At 40.8% G+C, this 27,727-nt stretch overlaps 1 protein-coding gene across 7 annotated transcripts in view; it reads right to left on the bottom strand.

Annotated features, from left to right (window-relative positions):
• Positions 1 to 3,008: 3,008 nt before the first annotated feature.
• NPAS3 (neuronal PAS domain protein 3) overlaps positions 3,009 to 27,727 on the bottom strand; it is an 874,684-nt gene continuing 849,965 nt past the window's right edge. For all 7 annotated transcript variants that reach the window (XM_059723041.1, XM_059723042.1, XM_059723043.1 and 4 more), the window contains 3 exons: positions 13,544 to 13,691; positions 10,369 to 10,484; positions 3,009 to 7,288 (listed from right to left, as the gene is read on the bottom strand). In XM_059723041.1, coding sequence (XP_059579024.1) covers positions 5,979 to 7,288; positions 10,369 to 10,484; positions 13,544 to 13,691 — 1,574 coding nt within the window. In that variant the 3' untranslated portion in view covers positions 3,009 to 5,978. The remainder of the gene's footprint in view (positions 7,289 to 10,368; positions 10,485 to 13,543; positions 13,692 to 27,727) is intronic.

Below are 27,727 nucleotides of genomic sequence, written 5' to 3'. Positions count from 1 at the left end.
AAGTAGACGGTATAATAAGTAGACAGTATAATAGAGCTATGCCTGAGTAGTGAGTCAGAATACAAGTTTTTAGGGGTGTGTGAAACAGGCTGTATTTGATTTGGCTTCAGATTTGGCCTGAATCGTGGACAGTGATTTGAGTCATTGATTCAGATCACTGTCCCCAGTTCGATTCTGCCAAATCCGAACCTGAAGATTCAATGCCAATTCAGAAAATCAGCAATTCGGCCATAGACACAGCTTTAAATGTTTTTTCTACATACCTCGAGGTACCAGGTGTGGTTCATGAACACTGCAATGCTGGGGCAGATGGAGCATCCCACAGGAGCATGGGGGCCTCCCTCCATGTGCCTGGCAGTGAACCCGAAAGTGGACTGGATCTACCACTGACCGAGCTGGGGGGCCCCCCATTCACCCTTTGGCTCAGTGATCAGCTGTGGGGGGACCCAGGGTACCCCCCCCAGACCCAGGAGGCACCAGTCACCAAGCTGGGGGGGCATGTGGGGGACCCCCACAATGAGCTCCCTGGCAGACCCAGAAATGGACCGGAAGTGCTTCTGGTCTACTTTCAGGTCTGCTGCTGAGTGCACTGGGGAGCCCCCCCACACTCCTGTGGGATGCTCCATCCACCCCACCATCTCAGCATTCACGAGCTGCCTGGTACCTTGAGGTATGTAGAAAACATTTAAAGCTGTGTCTATGTCTGAATTGTCGAATCTTTCTGAATCTTTCCGAATTGATTCAGAGGTTTCCAATTCGATTGGGAGAGATTAAAAGGTCTCCTGATTTGATTCGGAGATTTGGCCACTGAATTGGGCCGAATCTCTGCCGAATCGAATCAGGTATTGAAGTTTCACATAGCCCTACAAGTTTCCATATATACAGCACTTCATTGGGAAATTTTTCAGTGCAGTGCTTTGTGATGGTGGTAGGGAAAGGCCTGTTTTGTTTCTCTGCCATGAACACATTATTAGCTGAACATTAAAGAAAGAAAAAAACATTATCCACAATTCAAGCAGTTGTTTTGCTTCTGCAAATTCAAAATGTTATAGGTAGCAAATCACAAAATCCATTCTCCAGTGTTGTATCAATATGATAATTCCCTTATATGAAATATAACTTTCTACTGTTTTGTTTCACTTCATAACCATCTGATTTACTTGGGCATCTCCTGATTACTTTGCTCTCTTTGACTGTCACTGTGTATGCTCAGATAATGCTGAGTTGAACCAAAGCTTTTTTGTTACAAAAAAATCCTTCTTGAAATTCAGAAAACTACCCATGGGATTAGCGGATTTAGTTAATATTGGTTAAATTTTATTTGGAAGAGATATGTTAGTCTTTCATTACCCCTTTATTCTGGGCACTCTTTTCATTGCTATTTAAATTCTATTTTCCTCTCTCTTGGCTTCTTTGCCTTAGTTACTTCATAAACAAAATGTAGTGCCAACTGGAATGTAAGACTAGAGCTGAAAGCAAAGCTGCTGACCTCTGCTGTTTTCTACCTCCTGCAAACTGGAGACATATCAAACTCAGTGTCTGCTAGTCTGGGAAGTGAAAGTCCTGAACTGCTTGGAAACGTGGGGACCCAGTTGTTCTTTGAATTTTTTTAAACGTAAATCTATTGAGCCAGATTTATACACTGTTACGTATACCAGCTCATCTCAGTCTGCAAATAGATACATTGAAAGAACCAGGACTAATTGTGGAGCAATGCATTTTTTGGTGTAAGAGGATCAGAATCTGGCCCAGTGCCACTTACTAGAATGGTGCACTAGGTGGAAACAAATGAGAGGAAAGACTCAAGCCTATATGGATACTGGCAGAATATAGGGTATAACCAACACTCAGGGGTCGGTGGCACAATGACCTTCTTCCCATCCTGTATTTTCAAATACGCTTTTTTGTCTGAATAGAAGTTACAAACCTCAGCCATAGCTGAATGTATCTTATTTCCTCAAAGAAGTGGAATCAACATAATTTACTTGAACTTTGTTGTAACTCAGGGAGGTAACAAAGAAATCCAATACAGGAGATTGTCTAATTCATAATTTCAGGGAAAGAGGAGCTGAGAATTAGAAAAGTGATCTAATGCATTCTGACTGCTTTTTCTTAAATACCTACTCTGGGCAAATCTCTAACTTCATATACAACAACCACCATTTTAGAGTGAGCACTTACTGAGTTATGACAGTGTGGCATCTGAAAGAATACATCCTCCCCCTCCCGCCACATTTAAATATGTATATATATGTTTGTACAGCAGGAAATAAGCAGGTTTTTTCAGATGCAGTAAAGACATAATTGTTGACAATTATTCACTTTTTTAGGTTAATCACTGTACATGGATTTCTGGAGTCCAATTTGTTGCTGCATTTTGTGTTTTTACTTCAGTCATGGGGGTAAGTTTAGAGACTTGTGTTTTTGCATTGGCAAACTCTTCTGCCTTCAGTTTGACAGGCAAAATGTCTAGCCAATAAACACACACAACGCCAACAGCTAAAATTTTGCCAATCTGGAGAAAGAAAATACATATTTAGAAAAGTCAATAGCCTTGATAGGATGTAAATGACTGAAGAGTTTGGTTATAGCATTGTAGAGTATAAAATGAAAATATAAAGTGCATTTTAAATGATTAATGTACATAAGCTGACACCTTCCAGTGTGCATTAATCAAGAAAAAATGCACACCTTCTACAGTGGTTAATGTTGCAAGTGCATTATTCAGCTTTGATAATGTGCATAAAAATGCTCAGTATGACAATGAGTTGGGGTAGCTGAGAATTTAGGATGGTGGCAAGTTTGGTGTAGTATTTGGATTAGCATTCTTAACCTGCAGCTCGACAGCTTCTTTTCCTCAGTTCACAAATGTCAATAAAATCTAGCCACATCCTCTTTGGTTTTTTTTTTGTTTTTAAACAAATAATTAAAAAGGTACCTGCTCAAACAAATACTACCAGCATTCATTAGTCAGGATGGTTATATGTAAAAGAAATGATGCCAGATAGTAACAAATCCAAGAGAAGTTTATTATGAAAATGGCACCTGCAGGATGAAAAAAATTAAGTTACATAAAGACAACCATGTATGACATGTATGAGAATCTACAAAAGTATAAAAAGAACCCTGTTGTAAATGAAGTATGTACATTTCTGATTTGCAGCATTATCAATGATCAATGAAAAAAATGTTTCAAATAAGCCAGGCACTCAAGAAGTTAGATTCGGTTAGCTTAACACAAAATAAATGTACCATAGCTGTCACTTTTTAACATTTTAATTTTTTTTTTATATGGTAGAGTTGGTAACACTGCTAAGATTTATACGAACAGAATCCCTTTCCCCATTATTCAGCTACTCAGCACCAGTCTCCTCATAAAAGATTTCATATATTTGTACAAGAAATAGTTAAAAACACAGACACAGTCTTCACAGGTAATGAAGTTTTTTTTTTTTTCATTTTGTAATTTTAAACACTATGGATTTAGACAGCAGCTGTGATTATCTGTTAGTTTAAATCACCAGAAATCATTTTGACACAACACAGAAACATTTATAAAAAAAAATAAAAATAAAACAACAACAGCTGTCTAGCTGTTCTTTGTAGCTGATAGGTGCACTCCTTTGATTGTTCGATAGCTAGAGTAGAGCTTCCAAAATTAAACTTTAAATTTCCCAATCAGCTTTCTTCACTTTTTGGACCTACTTAAATCTTTCACATATAACCTTTAAAAGCTCATTATTAAAATTTGTGGCATCCAATCCCTTTTTGCTATTATTCCACTGTGGCTTGGACCTACTTCTCAAATTCAAAGCTACTGCAGGAATTGACTCAACACAGCAAGTGATCAAAAATTCAAAGGACAGCTGAGTTAATATATTAGCATTGCACACATAAGCAAATATATATGGCAATCCAATGCTCAGTTTTCCTTTTTAACAATGTTGGTTGACCTTTGAAAGAATTTTCTATCTCACTGGTAATTGCTCTATATATTACTTCATCAGTCTACCTGGGAGAAAACCAAAGAAATGCACCCTCTGCTTACAGTTAGAGCACAAGGGACTCTGGGAATGTTAACAACTGAGGCTATATGGCATCAATTTGTTTAATATATCTGAGCATTACTCTTTAGTGCATTGTGTGGCACACTGGAAGAGTAAGTCATACCCAGAATTCCTTTGTGGCAAAAATGGCTCCATTAACCTTGAGCTAGTTAAGAGTCTTTTATCTCTGAGAGTGAAAAAGAGAGGGAGAGAGACAGAAAGAGAGAGAGGGAGGAAGAGTGTGTGAAGGGAGAGACAGAAAGAGAGAGAAAGAGAAGAAAGAAAGGTTTGAGAATACACAACAGCAAAGCAACAGCAGAAATTAAAAGGTATACAGACAGTGGAAGCAGCATAAGGTGACATTACAGAGGAAGGCCACCACACAAAAACCACTAACCCCCAAGAATCACTGGTTCACTAGGACTGCAGGAATGGGACTTTACCACTCCAGACTAGAGATAAAGCACAGAGAAGACAAAGGACAAAACAACTACATTAGCTTAGTATATACTGCATATAGTAACACACATTGAAACTGCAATGGGACTGACAGCCAAGGACACTTACACATTGTACACATTACAGTTCTCACATCTGTTATTAGATGCCTTAACAAACAGCTGCCAAAGATGGAGTGGAAGAAGAATTTATATTTGACAGTCATTTGGAGTGTTTGACACTACACTGTGATTTCTGGCAACAAAGACAAAATAGGAGATTTCTTTGCTTTTTTACTTAATGTGCAGTTTTCAGTTGTAGTTATCTATTTCAAGCTTATTAACCCATTCTTTAGTTTTAAAACTTATTGGTTTCAACACTACAAATAAGGAAAAGAACAAAAAACAAATAAAATGGAAAAAAATTACAACTTTCCCTCTATAACATTAAATGAACAAAATAAAAACATGTTAAATATTTCTTTCTTTTTTTACTCCGAAGTGTTATTTGAAGTTGTAAAATTAGCCTCAGTTACACTGAGAAAAAAATAAAGAGAAACAATATGCACCGAAAAAACTGCTCCTTGCATCAATTTAATTGTGTTTTTTTAAAGCACTTTTTGAAAAAGGCTTCCTGACCCATTTAAATTTAATGTGAGGCTATGTTTGTTAGTTTGGAGGTAAAAATTTAAGTCCTGCAGCAAATGTTAATGAGGGCTTTTGTCTTAACTAACCAAGGAGACTGCAGCACCCAACTATAGACCAGTACAGAACGCATTCCTTTAAAAAAAAACAAACCCAGCCCACAAGCTGCATATTGTATGAAGACATTACAGATTAATAAATGATAGCACCATGGTTTTAGAAATTAAGTTAAAGTTTCAGTAATTAACATTTAGTCCAACTTTTTAACATTCTAGTCACAGGCCAGAAATTAACTTTTTAAGAACCCAAATTATTTTATGTGCAAGTAAGAAAATCTTAACCATAAAAAGAGAATTAAACTCTGCATAAAATTCTAAAATACTATCCCCTATTTTTAAAGGAATTAGGAACAAAAACCCCTTTTCATTTGACTTAGTCAAACAGGGCACATTGTTTATGCTTGTCTCTTTTAATCTTGATCATATCAAGATCGTTTTGAAGTAAAACCAATGGTTGTCACTTTAAAATCTCTTTACCACAACACTGAGTATTCTATGGCAGAGGCATACACATATTAAAGGCATCTTAATAAAGATGCAAAGGAAAAAACACACATCTTAGAAGACAAAATGGCAGGCAACTGGTACTTTGATTCTCTGAAGGCAAAAATAAAAAAATATCTTTACATTAAAGAATAAGTCAAGTTAAAGAGAAAGGGAATGAAATGGGGACCATCATATTGAGAGAATAAGCTGACCTGCTCAAATTCAAAGTGCTAGAATTAAAGGTCTAAATTAAAACATAGTCTATGCCTCAGAGTATAACACTGAACACAGTATGTGGTCATATTTCAATCCTCTTTCCGTTCCAGAGTCTGTGTAGTGTGAATGCCATTGCTGTACACAGGAAATGGAAGAGTGGAAAAAAGTCCTTCGGCAGTTGTGAACACATTCCCTGCAGGCATTTGGGTCAGACTAGCCCCGCTCACAGCACTTCCGAATGGTCCTGACATATTGAGTCGGTGAACGTGGTGGTAGAGCATTTCCATCGGTGTTTTAGGATCTAGCCCAAAGCTAGGGCTGTTAACATCAACAAAGTTAACAGCATGGGTGTTGGGGAGGAGGTTGCCCTGCATGGCTAAAGTAACTTCAGCTGGAGCATACCGAATAGTGCCAGTGGTGTAGACCCTCTGAGCAGCAGTGCTGGTGGCAGCAAGGGTTCCAGTTACCCTGTGAACCAAAGGAAGAACCACATTGCCTGCTTGCAACCTCTGAAGGGCTTCCAGATCCCCAGTGTACAACAAAGAGTTGGAAGTGCTGGGACCTCCTGGATGTTTGTCCCGTGGAGATGCTGAAAGTGGGGGCGACAAAGGGTCAGAGGATACAGGAGCCAAGGCTGAGTTGGATGAGGTGCTGAACTGAGTTTTGCGGCTGGCAGTATTTTCAGTCCCCGGTGGGGTGAGAACGGAGTCTGGAATGGAGACATGTAAACTACTGCTGGCTTGTGGGGAGGGGAAGTGCTCTGAGTTTGGGGGCTTGGTCATACTGTAGGGCGATTCATTCCTTGAGATTTCCCTGTTGGGTGGGTAATTCCAAATACTGCTATCGTTATCAAAATTGATAGGTTCTGAGATTTCTGTTTTAATTTTGAGCACTGAGGCACTGTTTGGCGACGAGAGCAGCTGGGGCTGGTCCACCAAAGCTGAGTCAAGTCCATTTGGGCTTGAAGTGCTTGATAGCCTTCTACGGGTCATGCTGCCTCCTTTTTGCTTTTTCCTCCTCTTCTTCCTCTTTTGATGCTTGCTGGAAGACTGGGCATTTACTTCCCCTGCACTGTCTGAGTCCTTGGCACTGTCTGAGGTCAATGATTCACAGTTCTGCAACCGCAAGTCGGATTCACTTTCCACGTAGCGTTCCACCTTGATCTGCATAGAACCAAGAGTGCCAAAACTGTCCTCAGGGGCCTTTTGATTCTCAAAGTCAGAATTTTCAAAGCTGTCATCGCTGTCCCTGCTGTCCTGGTTGCTGGAGCTGTTGCCATCATCGTTACAGTTCATTTCATTATCCGACTGATTCCCAGACTTCTTTCTATCAGATTCAGGATCTTCACTGTTTTCTGATTGGTTTCCTTTCTCATCTGACTTTGAGTTCTCATTGTCCTCTGGAGGAAAATGGAAGTGAAAAATACCATTAGCAACAGGAATTAAGATTAAAATGCTGTTTTAATGTCTACCTACTAATGAGGTATTATCACCTGTTCTGTTTCTGACTAAAGTCACACAACTGAGGAATTATTTTTCTCCCAAGTTCTAGATCCACAAGCCTAAGATCATAATCATCTTGATTATCATTAATCTCCATGATTTAGGTCTGCCAGTAGAATTGGGCAAAGGTTTGATGGCTTTGTCATTTGGACTGCACTCACCTGGAGCAAGAGACAGGGCACCTGTTTAAGTGGGGCCCTTTGATATGTGATCTTCATTAAAAACAATTTTGATAACCATGACTGTGACTAGATTCCAGCAGTACTCACTGAAGTGAGAAATCAATGAACAATTCAGCTCCGTTGGGGCATTCGGAGATTTCTCTTTAGCATATGTGTTCTTATAAAGTGAGCAGGACTGAAACCCTAATAATAATTCTAATATGCACACTCAACTCATTGCTTACTCACAGCTGTTTTACAATGGTGGCACAGTTTTGATTTCAATGGATTCACTCCCATGTGAGAGGGAAATCAAGTCATGTGCACATAAATCTGAACAAAAACATCAGGTAAAATATTTCAGTCACATGGCTTTACTGTGTGTCTATATTCCTTTCAAAAGAAAACAGAGTAGAGGAAAAAAAATAATGCAGCCAGTGGATCTAATTTTCATCTGGTGTAAACCAGTTAAACTTCAGAGGAAGTGATGGAACTACTCCAGTTTACACAAGCTGAGTTCCTATTCTCCTACAATTTCTTTTAGTCTCATTTGAGATTTTCCTTGTTTTTAAACAAGTAAAAAAACCCACTCCAGTCTGTTGGCGTAGGCAGCCAATAGCAGCTTTGAGAATACTCACCATAATCGCACTTTGTTTGAAAGGGTCATGAATAGCTTGAGGAGAACCTGTTTCTGCAGACCAGCCAAAATTCTTTCATTTGGAAATAAAAGATGTTGTTGTTTTCCCTCATCAGAGCCAAGTATTACCCTTTTCAGTACTTTGCTCCGAGCAGGGGAAAAAAGGACCAGTTTTTCTCTAAAGATTGGGTTCTCCTGGAGCCATGGCAATTCCAGAGAGTTTGCCAGAAGCACCCGAGCAGCTGGGCTCGATGGGAATGATACACAGTTAGTTGCTTGATGCTTCAGGGCACTGCACTTTACATTTAATTCATTTAGAGTGATATTTTTAAATTGCTAGTGACACAAAAGCCTTTCATTGTGGATATAAATCTTTCCATGCACTTAGAGCTAAATTTCTCATATAAAAATTCAAACCACTGGTTTCTTTTATACTACTGGTCATACCTGGAAACAGTGGCTTCAACCTGTTGTAACTTAAAAGTGCATAGATTGTCTGCTGCAGTGGTCTGGACTGATCTTGCCGGTTTCAACTAAAAGGGTGGTAGGTCCCCCCATACTTTTGTTTAATTCATTTTAAGCAAACAAAAATAAACTGAAACTGTTAAAGTTTCTTTCCTCCTACTTTCTAACATCTGTGCACCTTTGAAGAATGCTCCCTTGCTCTACACCAGCCTCAGCAGTCATGAGCATCCATACACTTCTCACCTACAGCAACTTGCAAAGCACATGGGAAATGCACACATTTATCCACAGCTGTATCATTTGGTTACTTAGAAACTGGGTAGGATAAATGAAGCACTCTGAATGGCTGATGAGATTCCAAATCATGTGGGCATCAAGCCTGTATGTTTGCCTAACATCTGACTTAAATTGTCAAACAGAGCTGTCAAAAGAGGAAGAGAGAGTGAGTGCACAAGATGAGAGAACAAACGTCCCTATAATTCAAAGTAAAACATATGGGGCCTAATCCTTGTCTCAGTTATACCTGACTTGCACCAGTGCAACTAATGATTTCAAAATAGTTACTCATGGGGATTATTACAGAAACAAGTGAAGAATCAGGCCTTCAGTATAGTACGGCATAATACTAATTCCAGTTTCTTAGACTAAAGAAAGACATATTCTTTATAAAAAAAAAGCCAACTGATCTATACACCTACATTTATAATGGAGAATACATCTAATGCAGAACATGTGAACAGACTAAACATATTGCCCTTTTTAGTAAATTTAATTTATCCAACCAGTTGGATCAGACCATTTATTATTAGCACCCTCCCCCCACTCTGTAAAGCTCTCAAACAAATGCTTGAATCTATAAACTTCTAATAAAATATAATACTTTTAATTCAAGAAAACACAAACATTTTGTAATCTTTACTGCCCCCTAGTGAAACAATTCAAGAAATCTATTTATATGGAAGAGGGGGCAATAAACAGTACAGACAATACAGATTTGTTAGGAACATCTCACTACTCTGAAAGATAAGAACTAGCTTCATATTCTACAGTTATAACGTAAGTCCTTTGTGCAAGGCACAATGCTTGCTCACAAATTCAGCTGGGAATTCAAATATTTAGATAGGTGTAACTCATGAAGGCATGTATGCACTGAATAAATAATGGTTATTCCTAGGTTACTAAAAGCTTTCTAGGCCTTTTAAAATATGATTTTGGAGTTTAAGGTATTCTTTAAAAGTAGAACCATCTACGAGAAATGTAAATTTCAGTAATAAATTGGAAACAAAGCCACTGATTTGAATCACAGAAAAGTAGGGCTGGACAGGACCTCCAGATGTCATCTAATCCAACTCCCTGCATGAAGCAGGATCATCTCTATCCAAACCATCCTATACAAATTCACTGTCTAACCTCTTAGGCAAACTACACAGTCAACCTTGACACAACATAGGATATAACACCCTAGCTTGCCACAGGTAAAACAGGAGGATCACGGTGGCCAACGTTCTGCTCCTGTAAAGCTTGCTAATATAAGCTCAAGAGATCCCAAGATGAGAGCCATGCTCCATGTTACAGAGGAAGGTAACCCGTGGCCCCCCCCCCTGCTCTCCCCCAGTCCATACCAATCTTACCATAGGCCAAAATTTCTTCCTGACCTGGAAGGACTGAAGAAAAAAATATGCAGTAGTAAAGAAGCAGAGTACATTTACATTACCTGAGTTGTCCTTTGAGTCTGATTCAGAGTCAGAGGTCTCTGAGGATTCTGAGGTTTTCTCTGGCAGATGAGGAAGTTGTGCAATATCCATTGGAGTGTCTTTGTACTCTGGGTTGCTAAAAGAAGGAGAAAGTGAGTATAAACAAAAATGGATGATTTTGCAGTTTGATGATAGTATTCTCTCTTTCCTTTATCAAATCTCAGGAGCAAAGAATGTAAAGCGGGGGGGGGGAGGGGGGAGTCAATTTCTGTCCATTTATATAGCAACTGGACATGAGGGGAGAGAGAGAATTGGGACCCCCTAAAATCTGTTTCTAAGTCACTTATGATATTCACCCACATTTACTCATGTGACATTACATTCTGATTGGGCATAGCTAATCGAATACTTGCTGTCTTAATGGGCATATTTTCCAAACCTTACTCAAGTCAAACTAAATTTGCTGAAAGTATTGTTCAGTTATGGACCAGATATCTGATTCTTGCTCAGAGAGTGCTGAAGATATTAGTGTAAAAAAAAAATCCTAAATATATGACAGATGCACATGTGCATGTTGAGATGCATATGTTAGGGATACAGAACTGTCAACACACCTATTATAATCATATCTTCATCTGCTCATGTGGTGTTCACCTGTGACTTGTTAGCGACGAACATGATTGCAATGTAGAAAAGCCTCCCTACTAAAGAGTCTTATAAAACTGATACTTTTTCCTATTTTAGGGCTTTTTTTTTTAAATGTGCTCCTTTTTCAAATAAGTGCAAAGACAAAGGAGCACACTTACATAGTCAAAAGCAGCACAGGTCATTTAAGAAAACACCTTTTTCTGGGTTTTTGAATAGGTGATCATATCCCAGCCTAGTTAGTACCAGGAGACCCATAAGTATGTATCCATAAAAGTGACGGAGTTTGGAGGCACTAAGTGTGCCTAGTGTATTGCAATTATATGGTGCCTATATTCAGCCTATTTTACTGCACTTTGCAAATTCCATGTTCAGACATTCCATTCTTCCATCGCTCTCCTTTCTTACCTAGGAATATCATCTTTTCAGATTTGTCCTGTGGGACAAAAAGTGACATTATGTTGGTGCATCACAGTTGATGATATTACTGTACATTGTCATCTTACAATGCAGGGTTGAGCCATAAAACTTCCCTTACGTCAAGGAAAAAGAAATTTGGGTGGCATACTATTCTCAGTACCTAGCTTCTCAAATAAAAAGAGCTAGTTCTTTGAACAAGACTAATCCTAGTTCTTTCTATATTTAAATTGAGACAAATCTTATGAAGGAGTTAATCTTTTTCCAACTGAACACTGATGGAGAAAAAGAAGAAAAATCAAGTTCTCTGAGGAATCGTTATATAATGGATAGTAAGACCTTCATGTTTGTTCGCTTCCAATGCTCTGCTGATAGACAGTGAAGCAACTGTGGATCAAATTTACTCCTTGTCTGTGTACAAGGAAATAGAAATAAAGCACTGGTTTACAATCTTAGTTAGATTTTTATCCTGAGTACAAAACCCAGCTATTATTCAGCACAGGTTGTGGTTCCATATAGGGTAGAACAAAAACGTCTTTTTTAAAAATGCCTCACTCTTGCAAGCTTGCCTAATCCATTGCTTTCAAGGGTATCAATCATCTACCAGATTTTAAAGGACTGAAAAAGAAAACGTTGAGGGAAAGGACCAGATTATGATAGGTCCATGTTCAGTCACAGGGAAAGAAATATATCTACAAATCAACTCCTAACTCAGCACACTGCTGTGAAAAGCTTCTCACAATGTCAGCGCCTGCTCTTCCATTAAGGACTGCTTGCTTTCACTCCTCAGGCAGGCAATAAAGACTATTCTAACAACCAAGATCATGGTTTAGGTAGGCACAATCTCTCCAGTGCTTTTTGGCCTTGGCTTAGAAGTCAAAATCTAGATTTGTGGTTCCTAACCTTTTTAGACTCAAGGCACCACTCATTAGACTCAAAGTACCCCATGGAAAATGCCAGCTCTTAGTTTTCACTCATTTTTTACTACACAAAAATAACAGGGTGACACTTCTGTTGCAAAGAACTCAGAAGGACCACAACAGGTCAGACTGATTTTAACAGCATGGATTCCTATTTGAAATCTCTGGGTTTATTTTGTGAATCATGGTTGCACACCTAACAGCGCTCACATTGTGTGGCACCCTGTGGCACCCTTGAAAGGATCTCAGGGCACCCTGGCTGCAAACGATTGATCTAGATCTGACATAACTTTGAAATGTTTATGTATTGTATATAGAACAAAGAGAATGTAACAAACCATGACAACTATCTTAAAAGTACAGCAGGCCACACAATGACCATTCCATTTCATGAAACTTTGAGGTTTCAACATTTGTTTTTTGTTCTGCACGGAAATTATCAAAACCCTTTAAAAGAATTGTGCTAAAATGTGTTTCTGGATCTGAAAGGTCAAATTTTCCACTTGTCTCTCTTTTTTTTTTAGAGACTGAAGAGTCTACCCTGGACCTCGGAAACCATGCCATCAAAAATGTCTTTGAAATTTATGTATATCCACAAAAGAACTATACTTTGGTAAAGAGAATATTTCAATGGAAAAGTGTTTTATTGAAAATGTAACAGCCTGATACCTAAAAGAGTGTTTCATTTATTTATTATTGCATCCTTCAAGGTGAATTCTGCCGCATGTCTGCCTTATCAAGAAGTGCTCTCAAACACAATCGAATGGAGGTCACCCTTCCAAGAAACATGCCTATAATGCCCTAGGAAGATCACCTTCACCCTTCTGACCAGGATTTTGCAATAATTAAGGCAATCTGAAAAATCCACCCCAGGTTTTATAAGCACAGTACATGTTGCACAAGGTCTTTCCGCAGTTTTAGCTGGTGCAGGGTAGATTTCTATGAAGTAGAGGCCTGTAATAAAACTGATGGAGGGTTACTTTAATACTAAGACAGTGAAATAATTCAAGAAGTTCTCAGTAACATGAGACATGACAAGCGTCTTAATGTATTCCACCAGAAGGTGCTTTTCTGAAAAGCATCATATGAGAAAGTTCATCTCATATTTCCTTTCCATAGCAGCCATTTTATTTCTTTTTTGCTCCAAATCTTTCAGGATGAATAAAGCAACAGAGACAGAAATTCAAATAACAGAAGGGATTGGAAGATATACCTGAGAAGGTAATTGACCCAGATGATATTCTTCTCACTGGCATTCTTGGCATTGATCGCTATGGTTGCACTGGACTGTATCCAGATATACCCTCCATTCTTCTGCATCCAGCGGTAATATTTTGTTACACACTGACCTTTATTCAGCACTAGAAGGAAAATAAAAGGAAATAATAGAAATGTTGCACGTTGGTATCCCAGGAAAGTGATACTCATCTCTACAAGTCACAAAGTAAAGACATGGAAAACACTTGGCTCCTGCTATGTTTAATGTAGAATACTAGTAAGGTGAAACAAGTTAAATAGCTCACTAGAGCACTGGTGGAGAAACGTGAATTACTACTATTTGGAGCAAGATTTTAATCTGTTTTTGGCAGCTGTAGTGTCAGAAGAAGAGTTAAAAGGTCTGTAAATCTCTTTGCCTCAAACACCTAATACTGCGTGGACATTTTCAATGTGTTTGACATCAAACTGTAAAAAAAAAAAAAGAAAAAAAAAAGGTGGAGGGGGTAAATTTGTATGCGATTTATTCATAGCTCCTAGGTAGACCTCTCTGAGATTTTGGATATTTGAAAGGTTTGGGAAGATCCTAGTTCTTTGATCATTTCTCCTCATTGCAGGCGATATCAACTACTGAACTTATACATCTGTTTCTTTTGATCTTGTCAAACAGAATTTACAGTTCTCAGATGAACCAAATCTCCAATGGTCAGCAGGGGGAAAGTCTTTGGAGAATGTACTTAATACCAGAGCAAAATAAATCCACTAAGAGCCCAAGAAAGAAACTGTGGCCTAGGGAGGTGCAGAATTGACTTGGTTTGAACTGCAGAGTGTCAGCTATGTGAGGGCCTGAAATATGCCCAGAAATGGAGGAACAACTAAAAACAATCAGTAATGTGAAACAGTGTTATTAAATGCCCACAGAAATAAAGCTAAAAATACAGATGTTTAAAATAGTACACTGACCAAAATGTTGCCAAACTGAACTTGATTCAATTTGTATATGAATACTTCTGTGCTAGTAAAAGGAGAATGGAACTGAAATCTTTCATTGGAATAAAGCACTATGAGTTAGCATAGTTTTAAAGAATGCCTAGAATATACAAAGTCTGGGTATTATTATTTCTCTAATGTATGTTCAGTTCGTAGGTATTTTCCACTAATCCTGGTAAGCTTTGTGCACTAGAGGGCAGTGTGCATTCATATACACCTTCTGCTTTTGGCATGTCCTTGTCTCCCTCTGCTAAAATGAAAAACCTCTAACTGCTGTAATAAATTTGGCTAAATTAGCTGCTAAATGGTTATCTCAAGTAATATGTATTTGCATTAATCATCTTGCTCTAAACCAGAACAAGCCAGAGTCCTAAAGACGTAGTAAATTCATATTGTCCATTTAATTACGGCTAATAAGTGCTTCATATACAATAGTTTCATGAAGTACATTTTGATTTTTTTTGGAGGGGGAAACAAAAAAAGTCACTTTGGAAAGGAATAGTGTTTAAGGCACTTAAGGTTCTTATTATAAAATGACAAGTGAAACTTCAGAGCTTTCAAATTAATCAAATGTCTATATTCCCAATTATATACATGTATCTCCATATAAATCCACATATGTTGAATATCTAGAGAGAAAGACACACTTATACATAAACACACCCCAAAACTTGAAGTTTGTCAAGTATTATCTTTTGTAAAAATCAGAACATGGCCATGTCTGACAGTGAATTTCAACTGTAAGTCAATTTTCCTTTGTAATATCTGCAAATATAAGTCATTTGGATTCTATTTTTGAGAGCACTGACTAGATTTCTACATTTATTTATACAAGGGAGGCTTTGTAAGAGTCCCCACATTTTGCTTTTGTACTCATATCTAAGATTCAAGCAGTCAGTGAGGGTGATTCACAAGTTACAAAACTGCATGGTAAGCCAGAACACAGGTACAATGCTAACTATGTACTACACAGCATTTCTGTCAAACCATTGTTGCATGCAACTTGAAGGTGCAATTTTGTGTAAATTATCCAAGCTTTAATATTTAGCATTTGAGATGAAGAATCAGGGTGAAAAGGAAGAAAAGTGCGGCTCCTAGTTTTACTGTGTCAGAATTCTCTCTTTTGGTAAAACAGTGTATATACCAAAGCAACCTTATCAATGACTGATGATTAAATTACTTTCCCAGGATCTTTGGGGTATCTTGGGGGAACAGGTGATCTTGTCTGGATAACTAAAACCCTACTGTTGAATGGAGGCACAAGAATAAAATTAATCTAAACTTGCAAAGTATTATATTCTTCATTCTCACAATAGTTTTCATATGAGAAACTCAAAGTGCTTTAAAATATTAAAGGCTTAATCCTCATAAGTACTCTCCCTCAGCTTTGTTAGATATGGAAATCAAGACACTGAGAAGTTCAGTGACTTTCTCATGATCACAACTGCAGTTCTGTGATAGATCCAGATCTCAGCTGTCTCAGCCCCATTCATTAAAGACAAGATTCTTCCTCCCGTACCTTTCATTTACTGGAAGAAGGCAGGGTAGAACTGCACCTTACAGACAAACTGAACGGGGGTGGATGCAGGATGTGGCAATGGGAAGTGCAGAAACAGCCACCCTGGCTGCAGAGGTAGCTCCCTGCCTCCTCCCCCCACTCACCTTTGCTGAGAGACCACTGCTGGAGCCTCTGGGGACTTTTTAAAAGTCTCTAAAGCAAGTAAGGATCCCACCTTCCGCAAGGCACATATGCTCCCCTGCCCCTACTGCTTTCCCCACTGTCTTGAGGGAGAGGCAAGCTTCAAAGCTGCTCCTATCCACTCTAGCCAGGTTGTGCAGAGGCTGGGATCACCCAGGAACAGCTACAGTGGCAGCAATGAGCAGGGGTACCTGCTCTCAGGGGACCAGGAAGGATGGGGAACTCCCCTCTCCCAGTGCCATTGCTGCCACTGTTGCTGTTCTCAGCTGAGCCCAGCCCCCATACAGCTCAGCTGGAAGAGGCAGGAGTTTTGAAGCTGCCACCACCCCAGGGACAGTGGGGAAGGCAGCAGCTGTAGGTGGTGGATGGAGGGGAAGAGGAAAGGAGGTGTGCTTTGGGGAAGGGAGGAAGGATTCTAACATGCATTGGAGACTTTAAAGAAGTCTCCAGAGGCTCCCACCATGCAGTCCAGTCCAAAAGGGATGTGGAATTGCACCACTGCATTCCCTCTGGATCTGCCCCGATAACTGAATCCAAGCTGCATAAGCTTTCATGAGCAAGAGCTATGCTGAAACTATGCTGATGAAGTGACCTCTTGCTCATAACATTTATGTAGCTCTGATTCAGATAGTCTGTAAGGTGCAACTCTATCCTGCCTCCTGCCTGACTTCAGACTAACACAGTTAACTGCCTCTTTCACTTGCTGGGTACTGATTCTTTGCACAATTAAGAAAGGGACTTATTTGCTTTTTCAATTCGGAACTATGGCAAAAGGTCAATATTAAAGCCTTAAAAGGGACAGAAAGAGCTGTTTGCTTTTCCAAAACTTTCTGAAAACAAAGGAGAGCTCAGTGCACTGCAGTCACATGCAAACCTTTCAGGTTTTTGTCCACAGCTCAGTCCCCAGCACTGCTCTCAATCTGAACAGTACTTGGGACATCGTCATGTAAATGAGTGTCCCAAGCAGCTAAGATACCTTCAGAATTCCTATGATACGTCCATCATCTTTTCCAAGGATGTTACCTTAAACACATGCTTTTCCCTCATCAGGATGAATTAACAAATGGGAGATTTATGCACCATGCACTGAAAGGACTATGACAAAAAAATTCTTTCTAAAAAGCTAGCAGGATTTGAGGTGTGCCACTGATTGATATAATTTGTTTTACAACTTCTTCTGAGTTCATGAGGTCTCCCATATCCAAGGCTGAAAGATATTTTTGTATCCAGCAAATAAGAGACATATGTTTGATGAAAAAGAACACAGACAAAAATATTAAAGTTGTTCCTAGTTTATGTTATTTTACAGCTCTTAGTTTTCCCAGATTTACTTTTAGAAACCAGATTTTAACATTCAGAAAATGAGTAACATATTTTAAACTAGAAAACCATTTTTGGAAGGTAAAAAGAACCCAACATAATTCAATTAATAATTGACTCAATCCTGATCCAAATCATATTGCATTTTTAAGTTTTGTCCTTACAGAACAGAGAGAATTAATTAACCAACTAATGGTTTTGAGCATAAGTAAAAGCAAATAAATAAAATACCAGTGCAAAATAAATGGAGTTTGGGATATCATAGTTTGCTAATGGCAACAGGATTATGGATCATAGTTATTACTTTTCAACATAATTATTTTGAAAAATAACATTATTTGACCCAGCCCCACAATTTGTATCTAGGTAAAGCCCTCAGTATGGACTAAGACTAAACTCTGTAGTTCCCATGAATTCTTGTATTCCTGATAAATTCCAAAGATTTTAAACTATGGCTATTTCCAAATGTAAAATATACATGTAGTAGCCAGTCCTGTGAATGTGGTGTGTACTTTTAATTACAAGAAAAGCAACAGAACTCAAAATTGAAGTAAATGGGACTTCAGTTAAGTTACAAGTGTTTAACTATTTAAGAATGATATAATGTGCTGTAGGAAGAATACATGATTCTTCTGTCAGAAGCTATCCTAGAGTACATGATTCTTCTCTCAAAGACTTACTCTATTTTGCTTGTACGCATATAACTCTCAGTGGGCACACCTACATGAGCTTTTTATTGAGTTGATTAATTAGTCACGTCTGCAGTAAAATGCATGTGTAGATGCACCCAGGGATATTAATGGGAGACACATGTCTATAAGAGAATGGGTATAGTCTGCAGAACTTAAGAAAAACTTTGAATCATCTCTCTAGCATTGATTTTCAGCTTATTAATCGGTATCAATAATCTTTACAATAGCAAAACCACCAGTGAGTGACACTGTGGACATTGGAATGGAAAAAAGACCCAAGTGAGAAGGAATAGCCTATAGGAAAAAAGTGTAATCAAAAGACAATTATAGAGAGTTAATGTTTTAGAACTAGTGACCTTTTAATCAGCGATACATTTTTGTTCCCCAAAATGGGGATGCTGAATATTATTGAAATTTGTTTAAATGTTACCTAGTAATTCAATTTTATTTTGGTGGTTAGCATACAAGAAATCTACGACAGGTCTTGCAAAGAAATTAAAAAAAATCAGACTTCAATTTCTCTAAGTACAAATATACTGCTGTGTACACAGTTCCCAACAGAAGGATTTCAGTTTTCCTTGGGAGCTTTGCACACAGCAATATACTTGTAGTGGGGGAAAAAAGAAGCAGCTAGTGTTCTTTGCAGGAACCTAATTCTGTTAGTAAATCAAAATAAATCAGTACAAGTTTGTCTTCAGAAATATGGTTAAAAAAAGAAAAAGAACATGGTTTCTTCCTGTAAGGCTGTTCTGAGAAATCAAAGCCAAAGCTTCTAAATAGTGAGTGAGTTGTGTTTTAAAAGAAGGAAGTAGTTTAATTCAGTTTGAAGAGGAGCTGAAGCAATTGCATATCAAAAGCAGTCTTTTAACGAAGTCTCTTACAAAAGGACATTTTACTAGTGTGCATATGCATTTAAAAGCTACAGTATATTGTGCATTTAGGTAAGTATAGAGTAAATAGGAAATGATGAAATCATCTTACAGTTAACACTTCATATTCACATGACTACACAAAGAGGTTCATTATAATCATGGAAAATATTGAGGCAACATCTGCAGTGCTATTCACCCTCCTCCTTGAGATACCTTTATCAATGACTCTGTAGTATTGATACTGAATTCCTCCTGCTATAAACTCATAAAAATATTTTTGATTTACTGAGAGGGAAAGAAAACTCAGTGCTTAATACAGCAGTTGGCTGCTTAGCTGTAGCCACTAGTTCTTTTTCTACATTCACAAAACTGGCAGACGAAACATGAAAAGGAATACTGACTCTTTAATCTCTACTTCTCCACCTAAGGCCCAAGGCAAGCTGACAGGGTAACTTCATTCTGGAAACAGAGTTTTTTAAAAAAAAAATCTGGATTACTTTTTCTTCTGCTTTTGAAAACTGTGGGCTATGGGGGAATGAACCTGGCATAGACTTAAAACAAGAACAAGTTTCTTTATCTGAAAAGTTATAGTCCTTGATGCTTACAGGAAGGTCATTTTCAAAACCCACAGGGAAAATAGCATCACAGCCAGAAAGAGTGCATTAAGTGCTTTATTTGCTTGAAACAGTCACTTTTTCATTTATAACTGCTCATAGGATCAACTGAGCCTTTGATGCTGAAGAGACTTTTCTATAGATTTTGCAATTAGTGAGTTAGATGTTTTAAATAGCAGGCATCCACAAATTAGTTTTTTAGCAATAAAAAAGTACTGAGCAATATTTAGCAAAGTTAAATGATATCTGACACTAACTGATTTATGACCTAGGATGGAAGATATGTAGATGCTCTGTGGGCAACTATATGTCATCTATGTAATTCTCCCCAAACACTTCTATTTACTACCTAATATATGGGGATTGGTCAGAGAGAAGGGGAGATGAACAATGCTGCTCTCAATGCATTTTCTGTGCTTTGGCTAAAGAACAGTCTGAACTGCACAGCAAAATGCTGGGGAAGACGCCTGCCTATCTGAAATCCTCCTTGGACAACATGGCTCCATACCTTCAACACAGACCACTACTTAATGGTATTATTTAGTCCTTAAGTGATTTATAATCTCATAAGAGATTCCCTCTCCCCTCCAAATATGTGGTAATTTATTAGGAATATCAGGAGTTATATAAATACATTTTTCTCCTTCTTCATAGATTCATAGATGTTAGGGTCGGAAGGGACCTCAATAGATCATCGAGTCCGACCCCTTGCATAAGCAGGAAAGAGTGCTGGGTCTAGATGACCCCAGCTAGATACTCATCCAACCTCCTCTTGAAGACCCCCAGGGTAGGGGAGAGCACCACCTCCCTTGGGAGCCCGTTCCAGACCTTGGCCACTCGAACTGTGAAGAAGTTTTTCCTAATGTCCAATCTAAATCTGCTCTCTGCTAGCTTGTGGCCATTGTTTCTTGTAACCCCCGGGGGCGACTTGGTGAATAAATACTCACCAATTCCCTTCTGTGCCCCCGTGATGAACTTAAAGGCAGCCACAAGGTCGCCTCTCAACCTTCTCTTGCGGAGGCTGAAAAGGTCCAGTTTCTCTAGTCTCTCTTCATAGGGCTTGGTCTGCAGGCCCTTGACCATACGAGTTGCCCTTCTCTGGACCCTCTCCAGGTTATCCGCATCCTTCTTGAAGTGTGGCGCCCAGAATTGCATGCAGTACTCCAACTGCGGTCTGACCAGCACCCGATAGAGGGGAAGTATCACCTCCCTGAACCTATTCTTCATGCATCTGCTAATGCACGATAAAGTGCCATTGGCTTTTCTGATGGCTTCGTCACACTGCCGGCTCATGTTCATCTTGGAGTCCACTAGGACTCCAAGATCCCTTTCCACCTCCGTGCCACCCAGCAGGTCATTCCCTAGGCTGTAGGTGTGCTGGACATTTTTCCTCCCTAGGTGCAGCACTTTGCATTTCTCCTTGTTGAACTGCATCCTGTTGTTTTCTGCCCATTTGTGCAACCTATCCAGGTCTGCCTGCAGCTGTTCCCTGCCCTCCGGCGTGTCCACTTCTCCCCATAGCTTTGTGTCATCTGCAAACTTGGACAGAGTACATTTCACTCCCTCGTCCAAGTCACTGATGAAGACATTAAAGAGTATTGGTCCAAGGACCGAGCCCTGTGGGACCCCACTGCCCACACCCTTCCAGGTCGAGACCGACCCATCCACCACGAATCTCTGGGTGCGGCCCTCTAGCCAATTCGCCACCCACCGGACTGTGTAGTCATCCACATCACAGCCTCTTAACTTGTTCACCAGTATGGGGTGGGATACCGTATCGAAGGCCTTCCTGAAGTCTAAGTATACGACATCCACCCCTCCTCCTGTGTCCAGGCGTTTTGTAACCTGGTCATAGAAAGAGACTAGATTGGTCAGGCACAATCTGCCCGCCACAAACCCGTGCTGGTTTCCCCTCAGCATAATTTGCCCTGCCAGGCTCTCACAAATGGGAGCCTTGATAATTTTTTCAAAGACTTTACCAAGGATGGAGGTGAGACTGACTGGCCTATAGTTGCCCGGGTCCTCCTTCCTCCCCTTTTTGAAAATGGGGACCACGTTAGCCCTTTTCCAGTCCTCCGGGACTTGGCCCGTGCGCCACGAGCGTTCGAATATTCCCGCCAGTGGCTCTGCAATGACGTCGGCCAGTGCCTTCAGCACCCTCGGATGGAGCTCATCCGGGCCTGCCGACTTAAAGGCATCCAGTTCTTCCAAGTGACTCTGCACCACCTCAGGATCTACATATGGAAGTCTGGCGCCTTGCTGCTGCCTCTCTACAACCCCAGTGAGAGACTTGTTGTGCCCCTCACTTAGGAACACTGAAGTAAAGAACTCGTTGAGGAGTTCAGCCTTGTCCCCCCTGTCCGTCACCAATTGTTTCTGCCCATTTAGCAGGGGTCCTATTCCTCCCTGGGCCTTCCTTTTACTCCCTATATATCTAAAAAACAATTTCTTGTTGTCTTTTACTTGGGTTGCCATCCTCAGCTCCATGGTAGCTTTGGCCTGCCTAACTGCCTCCCTACAAGCACGAGCAGAGGAGGTATATTCATCTTTAGTGATCTCACCCTGTTTCCACTTTTTATGTGCTCCCCTTTTGGCCCTTAGGCTGCCCTGGATTTCTCTGGTCAGCCAGGGAAGCCTCCTGGCCCCTTTCTCTCTTTTGCCTCGCTTGGGGATCGTCTTGCTTTGTGCCCGAAGGATTGTTTCCTTAAGGCACAGCCACCCTTCTTGGGCTCCCATCCCTTCAAAACTCCTACTCTGCAGTGTGTCCTTGACTAATCGCCTGAGTGCATTGAGATCAGCTTTCCTAAAGTCTAGCACTTTCACCCTACTAGTTACCTTACCCACTCGACGTCTTATGTTGAATTCTATTATTAGGTGATCACTGTCTCCCAAATGGCTACCGATCTGGAGGTCCCCTATCATGTCATCCCCTGTTGACAATACCAGATCCAGTATGGCATTCCCCCTAGTGGGACCATGCACCTCCTGTGTCAGGTGGAGGTCCTGTACACAGGTTAGAAACCTGCGTGAGCGATGGGACCTTGCTGTCTGCATCTCCCAGCAGATGTCCGGGTAGTTTAGGTCCCCCATGACTACCGCTTCTTTAGCTTTTATGGTCTCTGAGAGTTGCCTCAGGAGCCCTGCATCTATTTCTTCCCCTTGGTGTGGGGGTCTGTAGCAGACCCCTACCACCAAATCCCTTTCTCCTTGCCCCCCATGTAGCCTAACCCACAATCCTTCTACTTCCTCAACCTTGGATTCTGTCTTCATAACAATAAATGAAAACTCATAGATCCAGGAATGTCTCTTTCTGTTATTACACAGGACCTGGCCCCAGCAGCCTTACCTGGGGTCCTGGGGGCCTCCTGGGCCTGCACCAGCAGCGATTCTGTTGCTTGGAGCCTGGCCGGCAGCTGGAGTGTGGCTCTGGGTGGCCAGGCTCTGGTTTTGAGCAGTGAGCACTGCCCCTGCGTGCACTGCTCCACCTTTTTTTTTTGCATGTTTTTTTTTGACCCCTGGATATCCAGGAGTCAACCTCCCCCCACCACTGCCCTGCTGTTCCCTTGAAGCACGGAGAATAGCTGAATGTGCGGTATGTGGTGCCACAGATGTGTCAGCAGTGCCACATACCACATGGCTGTGCTTGTCTGGATGTGGCCCCAAATTCTTAGATAAGAATAGGGCTCTGCAACCCTACAGAGAGAAAATGACAGTTAAAACAACCCATTGGACAAAGATTACACTAAAAATTGTAGAATCACTGCAAAGTTTTAGTTAATTTAAAAAAGGACACTTAGTGTTTCTGTTCTTTGTTTCTTGCTACTGAGAGATGGCAAAGTTAGCAATGGCCCAGATTCAAACTTTGGAGATATCCGAATCCTAACTAGGATCCAAACTTTGTGGCTCAGGAAAGAATCTTGTGATAACAGCATCTGGCTCAACTAGAAACTTGAAATACTAGAAATTTCACGGGACAGGTTTAGATTAGCATGTTCAGGTTTGGGTTTCTATCCAAGAATCTGAATGCTGACCGTATGATAATTTCAAAAGCAAATTTAGAAATTCTGATTTCATTTAAATCCAGAGTCTCTCAGCTGAGGATAATGAATATATTTTAGTTTACATCCAATCCTTTGAGCTTATAATTTGGCTTGCAGTCCATGACACTAAAACAAAAATATAGACAAAACAATTAACCTTCCAAAGAAATCCTTTTCTGTTTCTATGTGCAATAACTCAACTACATTTTGAATAATAAGAACATTTCTGTTTGTTTTTGTCCTTATTTCTATGATTCTCATAATCCACAATATAAGCGATTTCCTAATTACTATATTCAAAAGGCAGGTTTATGATTATTAAAAGCTCGACATAAGATCATGGATAGTATGCTGAATTATATAGGGGCATAGTGACCAGGCAACAAATTATTTTTAAATATTATTCAAGTATAGATTGAGTTTCATAACATACTTATAATATCTTATAGATATTTTATAGATAGATAGACACACACATACCTGCTGAGACTTACAGCATGTGTATAGAATTTTATTCTATTGCCTCAGGTCCTAGAAGAAGTAAATGTTTTACTGTCCAAAGACAGTAATTTACTGCCTGGGATCCACAGCCAATTTTTTTTCACATTATCTCCTTTTAAGTTCTTCACTTAGTTGAGACTGTTTCAGAGGAACCACTTGATTGCAACAAAGTTTGCTCTATTTGTTTATACGCCTTGAGGTGTGGCTTAGCCTCTCTTTCTCTGGCTCTGCATGCTTGGATCAGCCATTGTTCCAAGCTGATTTGCAAGGTAACATCTTAAACTAAAATATTTTATGATGAAGTCTGAGCCAAGCAGAAATGCTTTATAAACTGAGAAAGAATAATAAATGAAAATGACTGTATAGACATATTTTTTCCATAAATGATGAATGTGTTTGTTAATAAACTGAACTGAACTGTGAACATTGGGTAGGCTTCTGTAACTTTTCCTTTCCCTGACGATTATCATGCTCTCCCTTGATTTTTAAAACTTCAGTCCTGCCATAAAGTGGCTCCCTTTTCCTACTGCTGAAATTGTACCTTTGAAACCTGAGCCAGCTTTGAGCACCAGCTTCAGACATAACTTCCATTTGCATTAATGAGCAAAGTATTTTCAAAGTGAGGGGAAAATTAAGTGCCACATGTAAATTCTGCCCTCATCTACCACTGTGCAACATCACTGGAGAAGTCCAGCCCCTAGTTGTTATAGGAGCTTAAATCTGTTCTCCCTTCCTGCCCACTAATAGGAATGCCAGCCATAGGACAGCATTCAAAAGTAAAGAGTTTGGAATTTAACCATTTTCATGTCAAGTGTATTAATAAAGTGTGCACGGCCATATCTGATACAGACAGAAAAGGAGGTGGGAGTTTCATAAATGTTGGCTCACAGATGAATGTAAGAGAGTAGCGTAGCAGCCACATAAATAACTTTTCAAATTACGCAGTTTAAAGGTAAAATGTTTTTAGGGCATAGCTAGCATGAGTCTATCATTTCTGGGAACAGAATCCATGCTCAGGCTGGGGAACTGAGAGAAATGAATATGGTTTTCTCAGATCAATCTGCACTGGAAAGGAGTCAGCACAAAATCTGTAAGGCTGTATGATATGGCATACCAGGCAGTCTGTATTTCATGCTGTCCAAATAAGGGTGAAAAACCCCTTTATACTACCACACAGCATCAACTATTTCCCTCATACAAGGTTTTAAATAAAGCCAGATTAGCCACCTTTGAACATTTACTGTTACTTTTTAAATTAAATTACTTGTGCCTATAAAAAGGAAGCTGTACTACTGCCATGAATCTAAACCCTATAGGCCTTCAGGAAAAAAAAATAGTACTGTTTTTAAAAACTATAAAATCAAAGTAAAACAGACTTTAAAATTTTGAGGTGCTAGGATTTTAAGGAACAATATCTTGCAATCTTCTTGCATTAAGAACAAATGCTTTAAATACGTGGAATGGGGAATCCCAGCTGCTCCGTGGGATATGGCCTTGGATGCCAGCCCAATTGGTTTGTAACTTACCAGACCTTAACAACTGATCCACAACTGGGCACATTACTCACGAGTGGCAAAGCCCCAGTTGAGCTATGCTCATTGTTCCATACGAGTGCTCGTAAGTTGTGTTTGCCACACCATCAAGTATCTATTACGCAATCAATACTTTTAATCAATATTATTTTTTATATTCTTCTGCTTGTTCAGTTAATTTTTACAACCATCAGTTCAACTCTGCAGAACTCATCAAGAAGGAAATTTTTCCATCTGGCATTTTAGAATCATCCAAAAATTACCAAAGACAGCTTCTTCATATCCATAGACTTTATTTTCTCGCACACAACACACATCCTTCCTCCTGCAAGCAGCACCCAGTACTGGGCTGTGTTTATTAAGCAGGGAAGCTGTTTTCTTCACTGAAAAAGCAGCACACCCAGAGACACTGTGCATGCCATGCTGCAGCCAAGATGGCTGCCATGTGTCTGCTCAGCAAGCAGCTTTGCCCTGTTAACCCTCTCACAGCAATAGCTATTGACTGAGTACTTTAGCTTGTGCCTGAAGTTGCAAGTGAGCTGCTGATAATACCTTGATGAGACTTCATTTACAGGAACTTATACACTTGCAGGAAAGGACTAATAATCTTGCTACTGCCCTTGCAACAGTCTGGGGCCTAACTTTGTATGAAATAGAGTCAGCCCTTCTGAAACACCAGGAATTTCCCGCTGTCTGCTGCCTCACCCAGCCTGTCTCCTGGGATGCCACACTTCCCAGACACTCTGGCTGAGTACAGGAGTTCAAAAAGCCTGAGGCAAAATCGATCCAACCTACACAGGCTTCTCTACACTGCGTTGACTGGATTGGAAGCAAAGGGAACATCCATTCGCCCTTCAGTGGGGAGAGGCAGGCAGACACCTGCGCTGGTCAAGGCAGGGGGTAGGGAGGGTGCTACCAGCATGCCAGAGACTGCTGAGGGCAGCCGATTGCAGTCATGGGGCTGCACGCACATCCTTGATCAGCTGCTGGGCACATGGCTCCCTCTGCTGCCCTGTCATCTGTCAGGCAGGTGTCAGCTGCATACAGCAGTGGAGGGAGGCATCCCCCCGCCCCACACACACACATGTGGCAGCATGGGAGCCTCTGGGCTTTGTCTGGAGTGAAGGCAAAAGGGTCCACCCTGGCCAGGACAGAGGTGGGGATGGGAACAGGGCTTGATGGGCTTCTGGGGAGAGGCGATGCCAGCAGCGCACCTTGCATGGCTGGCCTGAGTCGGTGGGGCACGGAGTGTCCCTGCCCTGTCCTGGTTTTGTCTGAGCCCAGGGACTGTGCGCTGGAGTGGCTCTGGGGAGGATTTCTCCCACCCCCAATCCAGCCCCTCCTGATGCTGCTGCAAGGGCATGGCTGCCTCTCTCCCTGGGGAACAGCGCCTTGCTGCTGCAGGAGAAGGGGCTTCAGCTGGGAACTTGGCACTTGCTCCAGGGGGGAGAGAATCCTCCAAGCCCCTCCTGCAGCCGCTCCTGCACATGGTCCCAGGGCTCAGATGCAACGAACAGGGGAGGGATACTCTATTCCAGAGGTTTCCCCACCCTCAGTTCCCGACCTGCTGGACAGCTGCAGCCAGGAGCCTCTGTCTCCTGAATGCAGAGCTGTGCAGCGTTGGGGGGGGAGAAGGGGGAGGAGCCCCCCCCCACACACACAGATCCAGGCCTGAGCCAGCACAGTTGGGGGTGGCAAGCTGTGTGGCAGGGGGCTCCCTTCCCCACCAGCCCTCAGTCCAGAGCCTGGTGCACAGCTGCAGCCAGGAGCCATGGCTCAGCGGTGTGTGACTGTCAGGAGGGGCAGTGGAGCCTCCTGTTGTTTGGGCCCTGCCCTCCCACTGTGCTGGCTTGGGGCAGCAGGGGGGCTTCAGTCCCCACCTTACTCCCTCTTCCCGGCCTACCCCCACATGGCCATGCAGG

The sequence above is a fragment of the Alligator mississippiensis genome, chromosome 2 (assembly GCF_030867095.1).
Source record: "Alligator mississippiensis isolate rAllMis1 chromosome 2, rAllMis1, whole genome shotgun sequence".
Taxonomy (NCBI): Eukaryota; Metazoa; Chordata; order Crocodylia; family Alligatoridae; genus Alligator; species Alligator mississippiensis.
Note: the sequence above shows the minus strand (reverse complement) of the source record. Positions and strands in the feature narration are given on the sequence as shown.